This window comes from Helianthus annuus, chromosome 1 (genome assembly GCF_002127325.2).
Source record: "Helianthus annuus cultivar XRQ/B chromosome 1, HanXRQr2.0-SUNRISE, whole genome shotgun sequence".
In the NCBI taxonomy this organism is placed as follows: domain Eukaryota; kingdom Viridiplantae; phylum Streptophyta; class Magnoliopsida; order Asterales; family Asteraceae; genus Helianthus; species Helianthus annuus.
In genome coordinates this window covers 103,525,157-103,536,819 of record NC_035433.2, presented here as the reverse complement: position 1 = coordinate 103,536,819, position 11,663 = coordinate 103,525,157, and the positions used below count along the sequence as shown (strand labels likewise).

At 33.0% G+C, this 11,663-nt stretch overlaps 1 protein-coding gene across 2 annotated transcripts; it reads left to right on the top strand.

The window, feature by feature from the left end:
- The first annotated feature begins 684 nt into the window (after nt 1-684).
- LOC110872218 (protein DETOXIFICATION 43) lies at nt 685-11,190 on the top strand. Of its 2 annotated transcripts, none has more exons than XM_022121005.2 (14): nt 685-819; nt 7,614-7,779; nt 7,932-8,053; nt 8,490-8,771; nt 8,860-9,053; nt 9,124-9,259; nt 9,343-9,439; nt 9,538-9,638; nt 9,715-9,878; nt 10,046-10,117; nt 10,253-10,369; nt 10,466-10,561; nt 10,648-10,769; nt 10,916-11,190. In XM_022121005.2, the coding sequence occupies exons 2-14, from the start codon at nt 7,703-7,705 to the stop codon at nt 10,956-10,958; spliced, it is 1,623 nt and encodes a 540-aa protein (XP_021976697.1). In that variant the 5' UTR covers nt 685-819; nt 7,614-7,702; the 3' UTR covers nt 10,959-11,190. The 2 variants fall into 2 exon arrangements, with proteins under 2 accessions (XP_021976697.1, XP_021976699.1); XM_022121007.2 differs by lacking the exon at nt 685-819 and adding an exon at nt 5,396-5,651.
- The last annotated feature ends 473 nt before the right edge of the window (nt 11,191-11,663 follow it).

Genomic DNA, 11,663 nt, shown 5'->3' with positions numbered 1-11,663 from the left:
GAGAGGTGTAGTGATGTGCAGAAAAGGACAAAATAGTCTTTGTACAAATCTACGTAACAGTCACCTAACAGAAGATTGTATATTGTAGCGCTTTTTAAACGTCAATGTTGTAAACAATAATAAGTTTCTTAGGGGCGTCTGGAGTGATTTTTGCTTTAAAAAACAGGATTGTAAATTGGGGTTTACTCCAAATAAAACACCTATTATATAGTGATTTTGGCTCATTGTGCTCACAGAATTCAACCTCATGTCACACTAACAAATTAGAGGCGTGGCGTGTGTGTGAATGTGAGTCACGTTGGCAGCCTCACGCCCAAGGCCACATACTTACGCCTAATGCCCTAAATAGTGGCGGAGCTTGACCAAAAGTTCAAGGGGACAGAAAGTCATGTGACCCAATTTAAATATTATATAAATATTTAGGTAAAATAATTGGGGGGACAGTTCTATTTAAATTTAAAATTTTCCGACGAAAAATAGAAAATTTTACATTTTTAACCAAAACATTCGGGGGCGGGTGCACCCCCACTTTACACTAAGCTCCGCCATTGGCCCTAAAGAGGTCATTTTCATAATTTCCAAACCATGTTACATTATTGATAAAAGGATTAACATTATATTATTACATATAATAATCACTTTTGGAAAAGAAAAGGAAACTGATGTAGTATATATAGTGGAGATGGGGAGAGTGAGCCTTGAAGGAATGCACTTCTCCTTAAAAGGCAATTAGAAAGTGAGAGTTTTAGGTGACTGAAAACCAGAGATTATTTGCATATCATAAAGGGGAAGAGAGGTCTCAAGTCTCAACTTCCATAGGTAACATTCTCTTTCTTCCATGAGCATTTGTTAATTTTTTTTTTTTTACCTTTTGTCTCTAGTTTTCCATATATGATAACTTTGTTTTGTTTTGTTTTGTTTTGTTTTGAGTTGTTAGATGTTGATACTAATTGTACACTATTCTTATGCATTTGTATTCTTCACTCGGTATTGTGATTTTAACCGGATTCATAGATCTTTATTTTTCACCTCACCATTTCGCCAGAAGATGGTTAGCCTATAGTCATTACTCATTAGCTGAATTAGAATTAGATTTGTTAAACCTTCGACCTATGAAATTTTGAGGTATCAAACGCCATCATTTTTTTTATGGTTTGAGTTTTCAAATTATCTTGAGTTTTAAACTTCTGATTCTATCTCTATTCATAATAAAGTTCAATGGTATCCTTCATTGTTAATCAGTGAAAAATCAAGACTTTGATGTACTAATGCATTGTTAGTCTTTTTAATGAATTTAAGTAAAATCTTAATTTTTAGAACACGAGTTTTTTTAACAAAATAGAGTGTGTATCCAAAAAAGACATGTTTTATAGAGGTTTTAAGCACAATTTACTATCAGGACACGTCTTTCATCCCTTGTACACATTACTTCTTTCAAAATACGTGTTTGAACCATGTGATATTCGGAAGTATGTGAAGACATAATTATAATTTCTAAAAAGAAAGTTACATGTGAGTCGTGAACGTAAGGATTGCCTTTGTTTCAATAAAGCAAACACGTCATACAGCATTACTCTCTAAAGAAGTAAAAATTAAAGAAATAAAAAAATAGATGGAAAAAAACAATAATTTTTATTTGGGCATGATATTGCCACCAAACCAGTCTAGTAAAGAAGGAAAAAGGTGCAAAATTTATGGCCATGTTTTTAGTCTTGATAAAGTTATATTCAATATTGAATATAATTAATAAACAGAAATGTTGGGTATTTGAAATATACCATATTAATAACTACAAACAAAAAAATTTTGGTTTATTTATTTGTTCTTTACATTTTTAAGTAATATTTTCTTAGCAACAGTAGCATGTGTGATTTAATAAGTCATTATTTATGCGATTACTGTATTTTTCATATTTGTTTATTTAAAATTTATTTTTTATTTGCAATACATGTATATTAGTTGAATATAAAATACTTTTAAATAGGAACCATTTGAATACTTTCAAGAGTTTATTAATAAAAAGAATTAATTCTAATCATCATTGTAAATGAAAATGGTAGAAAAAAAGGTTGTTCTCTTTGTACTAAAAATTATCTTTTATAGCCAAATTATTTCATTAATTAACTTTTTAGTTTTTATTAAAATATATTTTTATAGCTTTTAATATAGAATATTTTATATAAATTTAACTGCGCTATAATATGTGCTTATTTTTATCTATATTTTAATATAAGTTACATTGGAAAACAATTTTATGATAAAATTCTTACTGAAATACGATTAAAAATACACAAAATAACATATTCGAATTTATACATATAACTATATTTTAAAAACTATAAAGAAAAAAAAACAATATTTTAAATAAAAATAACAAATTGAAAAAATTAATCGTCGACATAATTAGGATGTCAAAAAACTATAAATAAAATCCATATATTTTTCTAGGGGACACTACTTAAAAGTTTTTTTTTGAAAGGTTACTTAAAAAGAGGTTTGGTGAATTTATATCACTGAGAATCTATGTGTACATCTACTTATGTAATTTTCCTTTTAAAATCGTTTCACATCTTATTATTCATAATTATCCTTATTTAATTAAATACTTGTTTGTATTCGTTTATTAAGAAATGAGTCTGTTTATAAATTGTTCACGAACGTTTATCAAACAGGATTTCTTGTTTCTATTCGTTCATTAAGGAAAATGAATGTGTTCATGAATTGGTCACGAACACTTACCAAAGGCAAATGAATTCAAACAAATGTTCATGAACATAAATGAACCCAAACAACGTTTATGAATACAAATGAATACACGCGAACATATATTCATTTTAGAATAAAATCTACATTTTTCATCAAAAAGATTATGAAAAATCCATCAAAAACTAAATAAGAACATAGTTGATTTAATTATTAGAAACATGATTAATACAAAATAAAAAAGGTTGTCAAACTTTAACATAAACGAAAACTGAAATAGTTAGAGCATTCACATCCAAACAACTAAATTATGTGTGTGATGTTTTTAAAATATAAAGAGTATAAAAAGTGGTTGTGAGTGGAGGAGAGAGAAAATGTTACTGTTCATCTGTATATTTGGGGGGACACTGTTCACCCCCTATAATTTTTTAATATATTTTGAAAGTGGTTGTGAGTAGAGGAGAGAGAAAAGATAATGATAAAGGTATAAAAAAATATTATTTAATTGAAAAGGAGAGAGAAAATGTAGTGTTTTTTAGTGTAATTTAGGGTGAAAATATGATGGATTGAATGTGAATGCTCTTAGAAGAGGGATGTTGGGTTTCAAATTATTAAAAGGTAAAAACAATAAACAATATTACAACATCTAAAAACTTTTAAATGAACGAATTCAAATGAATACAAATAAACGAACATAAATGAACACATTAACGAACGTTCACGAACATAAATGAACGAACATGACCTCTGTTCATGTTTGTTCGTTTAATTTAATGAATAGATTTCTTGTTTGTGTTCGTTCATTTGCTAAACGAACGGACATAAACGGACTTCTCGTCAAACAGTTATCTGAATGTTTGGTTTATTTATTTATTGAACGGCAAAGAATCTCACGTGTAAACCCACCCTACTCGGAGCTATGTCCAAGGTCGACTCCTTGACCGCCATGAGACTGGGCCCCCCGATACTCGGGAACCGGATGAAATTCATATGCCCTCATCCCGCATCAGGTTCAAACTTGGAATTAAAGATATAGAATGTTCGGTTTATTTACAACCCTATTCCTTCTACTGTCAAACGCTCACAAAAAAAATATGTGAAATACATATGGGAAGTGACTGATTTTTTATATAGGTAGGAAATCACCTAAGCTTTCATGTACGTGTTCCTTATTTTAAGGATCTTGAACTAACGGTAATTTAGCTTATTTCCTCGTATCTTTTGTTATATTTAGAGACAGAAGAGAGATGGTGAACCTGATGTGAATGCTCTTACAATAATTTCACTAGATTTATACCTATCTATATCTATATAATTAAAACCTATATAAAGAAGTAACTTGTTTATGCATATAGTTGTTGTACATGGTGCTTGGGGAGTTTTTCAAAAAAAAAATTGGATTTTTCATTTCTAACCCTAAAGTTTCAAGCTTTGGCAAGTTAAGTTTAAGGTTTTAATCTTTGTTTCCCTTTTAACCCTAAAGTTTTAATCTTTGACATTTTGAGTTTAAAGTTTTAATCTTTAGTAATTTAACCCCTTTGATTAATTTGATTTTTCACTTCTAATTTAAAAGTTTCCATCTTATACAATTTAACCCCTTTCATTAACTTGATTTTTCATTTCTAATTCAAAAGTTTCCATTTTTTGCGATTAAACCACTTTGATTTTTTTTTTACTTGTGTATTGTAATCTTGGCTTTGGGTTTTCCAAAGAAAAATTGTTATGCATATGGTTGTTGTAACCTTCGCTTTGGGGTTTTACAAAAAAAAAAAACTTGATTTTTTTTACTATTCACCCAAAAGTGTTTCATAAATTACTTTTAATCCAAAATTATTTGTTTTTTTACTTTTAACACAAAACTTTTTATCTTTTACAAATCTATCCTCACAACTTTTTTTACTTTCAACTTTGGTCCTTTATAATTTTCATTTTCTACAAATTTTTCGCTTTATGCTTCGTTCTAAATTTTGTGACTTAACACATCGCAACGTGCGTCTTTGTTTTAACGTTTTTACGTTTCGTTCTAAATTTTGCGAGTTAACACGACGCAACGTGCGTGTGTGGGTGAACGTTTTTTCATCGTCTATTTTTCCCGTTTGACAGGTTTAACATAACATGTGCGTCCTAAATTGACTTAGTTATAACTAAAGAATCCCCGCCGCATTGCGGCGGGTCGTAATTCTAGTTTAACAAAAAAAAGAACACAATTCTTTTCTTAAACTTTGTTTATTTTTTCAAATATCTTACATTCGACTCTCCATCTTTATATTACTCAAATATTTTATTATTTTTATCGGTTTTACACACTTACAATAATATATAGATCGATGAATAGTAACCCTCTAAATATAGCGATTCACTGTAGAGACTCTAATATACTGATAATTTGTCCCTATATATATATACCGAAAGTAAGATTTCGAGGGCTCCGCTCTTACAGGCTATTCCTCTGTGTTACACCCTGTATACGAGGCGTTTAGTTATATACGAGCGTTTATATTCGTTGTTGTACACCCAGACCCAGACTCGTAAATGATGTCCTGCTAAAGAGGTCAAATATTAAAGTCTTGTGTCTAATAAAATTAGAACTAGATTAGATTAGATTGCGGTTAAGCAAAAAAAAAAAAAAAAGAAAGAAAGGCTGGAGTGTGTATATGTGTACAAACTCTGTCCTACCAGTGAACGTTGTTCTTGATCCAAATGAAGCCAAATCTACACTCATTGATCAGCACTGGTTTCCAAATAAGGTTTGATTCCCCAAATAATTGGTGCAAAAGTGCACAACATGACATCATCACACAGTTCTTCACGTTTCTGACTTTCTATTACCAAATTATGTCCAATAATTTCCAACCTATCGCCTTCAGTCTCTCTTTAACAATGCATTATGAGAGAGAGAAACAGAGCAGAAGCTCAATGTGGAAATTAGGGCCAGAATTTCATGTTGAGTAAGTTGGCTGTTCATGCTACTCAATTGTTGTTTTTAGTTTCATTTATTTATGCAGATTTCTATGAATATGCTGCTATCAGTTAGTAGATTAATTATGTTTGGCATTAGTTATGTAGATTGTATTGAACTATCTAAATTGGAATTGGAATTTAATTGAGGGAGGGTGTTATCTGAAGGAGATATCTTTTGAGTTATTCAGAATAATTTATTCTATTACTTGCATACGCCTGTAAACGAACTGTTCGACGGGATGAACATGATTTTTTTTTTTCAAACGTTCTTTGTGAATGTCCGTTTATTTATGTTTGATTATGTTCGTTCGTTTTATGTTTGTTCGTGTCTAGTATATTTACATAAGCAGTGGCGGACCTAGAAAAAATTTTCAAGGGGTGCGGATAAGGGGTTTAACCAAATTTTCAAGGGTTCAAGGGGTGCGGATAAGGGGTTTAACCAAATTTTCAAGGGGTGCGGGGAGAATTTTACCTTATAAAATACACTAAATTTTTTTTTCAGGGGGTGCGCCCGCCCACCCTGGACTCTTACTAGGTCCGCCCCTGTACATAAGGGGGAGACTATGTGCACACTTGGTGTGCAGATAGTCTGCCCAAAAAGGGCTTTTTTGTCCTAAATGCACACCCTGCAATGTCAAGCTGTGGCCAAAGCGCGGCGTTTTGGTCCGGTCAATCAGACAAAGACTGACGGGTGTCTGACGGGTCTGTTGACCGGACCAAAACGCCGAGCTTTGGCCGCGTTTTGGTCCTGTCAACCAGACACCCGGTCAGTCTTTTGTCTGGTTGACCGGACCAAAACGCGGCCAAAGCTCGGCGTTTTGATCCGGTCAACAGACCTGTCAGTCTTTTATCTGGTTGACCGGACCAAAACGCCGCCCTTTGGCCATAGCTTGACACTGCAGGGTGTGCATATAGGACAAAAAAGCTCTTTTTGGGTGTGCCAATAGGTACACCCTTACATAAAAGGGGTTTTCTAGTAATAAAAAATGGGCTTTCCAATGGTAGTTATTGTAATTGATCACTAATTAGTAAGTATGTTTGTTTATGTTCGTTTACATTTGTGAACTGTTCATTTAGGTTTTAAACGTACGAACACGAACATACCCATTTTCTTAAATAACTAACTTGAACAAAAAAAAAATTGTTAGATTAGTGTTCGGTTAAAGTTAACTGAACGAACATGCAGATGCTCCTGTTCGTGTTCGTTTATAGTTCTATCTATGACTGGTTTCTAGGACCAGTGAATTGGAAGTATGTTTGGTAGCATGTAGTTACTTGTGGTGGTACGCTTGTTTGGGGGAAAATATTGCTCTAGATATCAAGAACTTGTGACCTTTTTGAGGATATGAAAGGACTAGTTATCATACAAATATATTCATATAATTTCAATCCAATAATGAGATTAATGAATACTTTGCTGATATGGGTCATTCTGTTTACAACTTAAATTATCCATCACATAAGCAAGAAATATATGTATGTTTGTTGTACTCAAATCTAAATTTCATAAATGCTTGTAAGATAATCAAAACTTAAGCAAGTCATATTCTTTTACTTTCACATAAAAATCCGTGCATTGTCAGCACATCTGGAAACATAGTGAAACAAGAACATTGAATAGGTGACGAAAGTTATCATGGGAAATGTTGTACATAAGTTATCATTCAACTTATATACGCCATAACTGAGACACGTAGTCAACACGAATACCATAGTTTCCGATACCATATCTAGGGGAGGTTTAGACTGCAATTATAACACTTTAAATTGATGTATATTGCTATATATAGTTGTAATCCATATCTGATTTGAGGTTTGTAACAAGTCCATTATGTGAACTATATCGACTTTAACTTCATGTGCTACGTTAGTGTATAATTATAGAAACCAGTTTTACTGATATGATTAGTTGATTACTCATACATCTTATTATGCTGGTTGTATTGTAGCTACAATTTCTGGATTCTACACATTGAGGTTTCAAGAGTTTCCCGTTGTTCGCCAACATACAGTTCTTTAGCGTGCACATTTTTCATCTATGGCGGAAGACGGTGTCGTGGTTCCAACGCAGGGAAAATGGAAACTTCCGATCTTTGTTTTCTTCAAAGATCTTAGGTACTTCCTTCAGATGATGCATAATCCTACTTACGGATTATTATTATTATTATTATTATTATTATTATTATTATAATTATTTTTTTCCTATTTCGGTTAAGTTATTCCACTATATATTACAGTTCTTATGGTCATATTTAACGGTTATGTAGGCTTGTCATGAAGATGGACTCACTTGGAAAAGAAATACTTCTAATTGCTGTACCTGCAGCCATGGCATTAGCTGCTGATCCAATTGCTTCTTTAATCGACACCGCTTTTATTGGTCGTATAGGTAAATTTTCTCTTTAATTAGAGTAAAGTACATGGATGGTCCCTGTGGTTTACCAAAATTTTGGATTTGCTCCCTAGTTTTCTAAAAGTACATGGATAGTCCCTCTAGTTTGCACTTTGTAATGCATTTAGTCCCCAACTTTGCCAAAAGTACATGCATGGTTCATATATGATTTGCACTTTGTAACGTAATTAGCCCCTATCTTGGACCTACTGAAACCTTAAGATTTGTTTGCTGGGGACAAATTCCATTACAAAGTGCAAGTGCAAACCACAAGGACCATCCGTGTACTTTTGAAAAAGCTAGGGACCAAATCCAAAATTTTGCTAAACCAGAGGGACCATCCATGTACTTTCCTCCTTAAATTAATATCAGTTTTTTTTTTTTGTTTGTTTTTTTTTTGCAAATTTTGATCTTCTAAATGGCTTCTGTATAGGCCCAGTGGAAATTGCTGCTGTTGGAGTATCGATCGCAATTTTCAATCAAGTTTCAAAAGTAGCCATATTCCCACTCGTTAGTATCACAACTTCGTTCGTTGCGGAGGAAGAAACCATCGAAAGAATGAACAGTGAAGCAATCAAAGTTCAGGACACCGAAAAGAGCACTGTGAACAAAGGGGAGGCAAACGAATCGACGACACAAGATGATGTCAAACTTGAAAATTTGGAAAACGGTTCGACAGTAAAGTACGAAGCAAAGGATGTGGCATCAGAAGATGGTAAGTGGATTTACGTTCTTGTTTTACATAAAAAACAAACATTTGTATTCATTATCTTTTCGGGTTTCTTGGTCTTGTTGTTAATCAGGTTTCAAAGCTAGTCCATGCAAGAATACGACTGTTGCTGACAACATCTCGAATAAGTCGAATCTCAAAAAACAAAAGAGAAATATTCCGTCAGCATCAACTGCGTTGCTGTTTGGTGCGGTGCTTGGTATTCTTGAAACGCTACTAATTGTACTTCTAGCAGAACCATTATTAAGTTTAATGGGTGTGAAATCGGTAAGCACTAAACATCTACATTTTTAGTAATGATTTATTTTTACTAATATTATGATTATTTATCAACCAGGGTTCTCCAATGCTGTTACCTGCACACAAATATTTAACGTTACGTGCACTCGGGGCTCCAGCAGTTCTTCTCTCGTTGGCAATGCAAGGTGTCTTTCGTGGTTTTAAAGATACTAAAACTCCTTTATATGCCACCGGTATGTTCATTAACTTCATTTATATCATTTCTTCACAACTTTTTACGCGTAATATTCCAACATATATTCTTTTTCTAATTCAGTGGCAGGAGACTTGGCGAATATAATTTTGGATCCAATTCTTATCTTCGCCTGCAATTTGGGAGTCAGCGGTGCAGCCATTGCACATGTTCTATCCCAGTAATTATTCATTAAATTCGTGCATTATATTTGATTTTTTTTCACTCATACAAATGTAAAAATAAAAAGATTGCTGTTTAATGTTTATTATTCTGCAGGTACATAATATCGATAATTTTGTTAGTCAAACTGATGCAACAAGTTGACCTACTACCTCCAAGCGTTAAAGCTTTGCAGTTCAGTCGGTTTCTTGAAAATGGTATACATCTATTTATAATGCCATGATGATGTAATCAAGTCGGGTCTAACATGTTTTTTCGGTGATATCTCCGCAGGTTTCCTGTTGTTGTTTAAGGTAATAGCCGCAACTGTATGTGTGACATTGGCTGCATCGTTGGCTTCACGGTTGGGTGCAACACCTATGGCTGCATTCCAAATATGCTTGCAGGTGTGGCTGACATCATCACTTCTTGCCGATGGGTTGGCAGTTGCTGGACAGGTAGAAACTATTTATTTTGTGTGATAGTTTAAGTTGCGCACTAGTTAGCAGGTGTTGGTGGGACCCGTGAGTTTTCCCTAATGGGTTTTCATGGTCACATACAGTTGCGGCTAAGTTAGAAGTAAGAACAAGTGTTGATCAATATTTGTGTTTATGAAATTTTGTAGGCAATAATTGCATCGTCATTTGCTGAAAAGAACTATGAGAAGGCTACAGCTGCCGCAGCTCGAGTGCTACAGGTATGTATGGTTACTTATCACATTTTATCTGCGTATAATGATGATTAATGAATTCATGCCCTCACTGTGTAGACATAAAAATATACATCAAATAATACAGATTAATAATATCTTGAGAAATGTTGTGATTTGCAGATGGCCTTTGTAATGGGCCTCGGACTTGCTCTACTAGTTGGACTCGGTTTACATTTTGGTTCTGGAGTGTTTACAAAAGACATAAATGTTATACACATAATAACCATTGGTGTCCCGGTATTCATCCAGATTCAACCTTTTTAACAAGAAATAAAAATTTAATTATTTTGTTTTTATGATATCATATCACTGATCCTATTTTCCTACAATCAGTTTGTTGCTGGTACTCAACCAATCAATTCGATAGCATTTGTATATGATGGAATTAACTTTGGGGCCTCAGATTTTGCTTATTCTGCATACTCCATGGTTAGAAATACCACGAAAAATCATCATCTTTTTGCCTACATTAATTTTATATCAACTTTTGTTTTATGTGAATTTCTTCTTGTTAGATCCTCGTGGCGATAGGGAGCATCGGGTCACTATTTGTCCTGTACAAAGCCGGTGGTTTTGTCGGAATTTGGGTTGCTCTATCCATTTTCATGGGCTTACGTGCAATCGCTGGCATATGGAGGTATGGAAACTAAAATTAATTCTCCTAATTTATGCTAATTTATATATCCAATATTGATTTTATTAATCAAGATATACTTTTAAAAATGTTTATCATTATTGTTATTATTTTACGGTTTAATGATTGATTAATGCTTTGGTTTGCAGGATGGGAACAGGAACAGGTCCATGGTCTTTTCTTAGGAAGTAAAAGATGGTGGTTAAGGTTAATTAGAGGACATCATCATAGTTGTATACCTCCTTGGTTTGTTGGTCTTAGGAGAGATTTCACCTTGTGTTTATGTTTTGTATACCTCCTTGGTTTGTTTGTTGGTCATAGGAGAGATTTCACCTTATGTTTATGTTTGTTTCAGACACTTGTTACTTCTGTTTCATGCCTTTCATTTGAGTTTGATGAATGATAGGACACTCTCACTTATCTACTCTTTATAAATACAAGTCAAGATGAGCCAAGTTGCTACTGAAAATAAAAAAATAAATAAAAATTTTATAAATAGTACACAAACTGAACCCAAACCAAGCTCGAGCTTAAATAATCAAAAATGATGAATTTTTTTAATGTTGGTGCAATGCTGATTATAATGGTGCATCCATACTAGTTATAACAGTATGTTTAAGTTGATCCATTACAATGGTACATTTAAAGCTTAAAATAACTACAATGGTGCGTGTAAAGTAACTGCTATAGTAATGACTAAAGAAGACAATTTAAGATGAAATTATTTTGTTACACTTAAACAACTGGAATAATATTTTATAGCAATAGAATGATTTATTTTTTTTTGGGTAAAGGGTTACTCCGGTGATTCTATATATAGACAACCGCCAAATAAGTACAAGTAGTGATGAGTTCCCCACTAGTTCATATACATATACATATACAGGACATGCCCTA

Coding starts and splice junctions, on each gene's coding strand:
- LOC110872218 (XM_022121005.2), top strand. CDS start 7,703: ATGGCGGAAGACGGTGTCGTGGTTCCAACGCAGGGAAAATGGAAACTT. Junction 8,772..8,859: donor GGATGTGGCATCAGAAGATG/GTAAGTGGATTT, acceptor GTTGTTAATCAG/GTTTCAAAGCTAGTCCATGC. Junction 10,370..10,465: donor TAATAACCATTGGTGTCCCG/GTATTCATCCAG, acceptor TCCTACAATCAG/TTTGTTGCTGGTACTCAACC.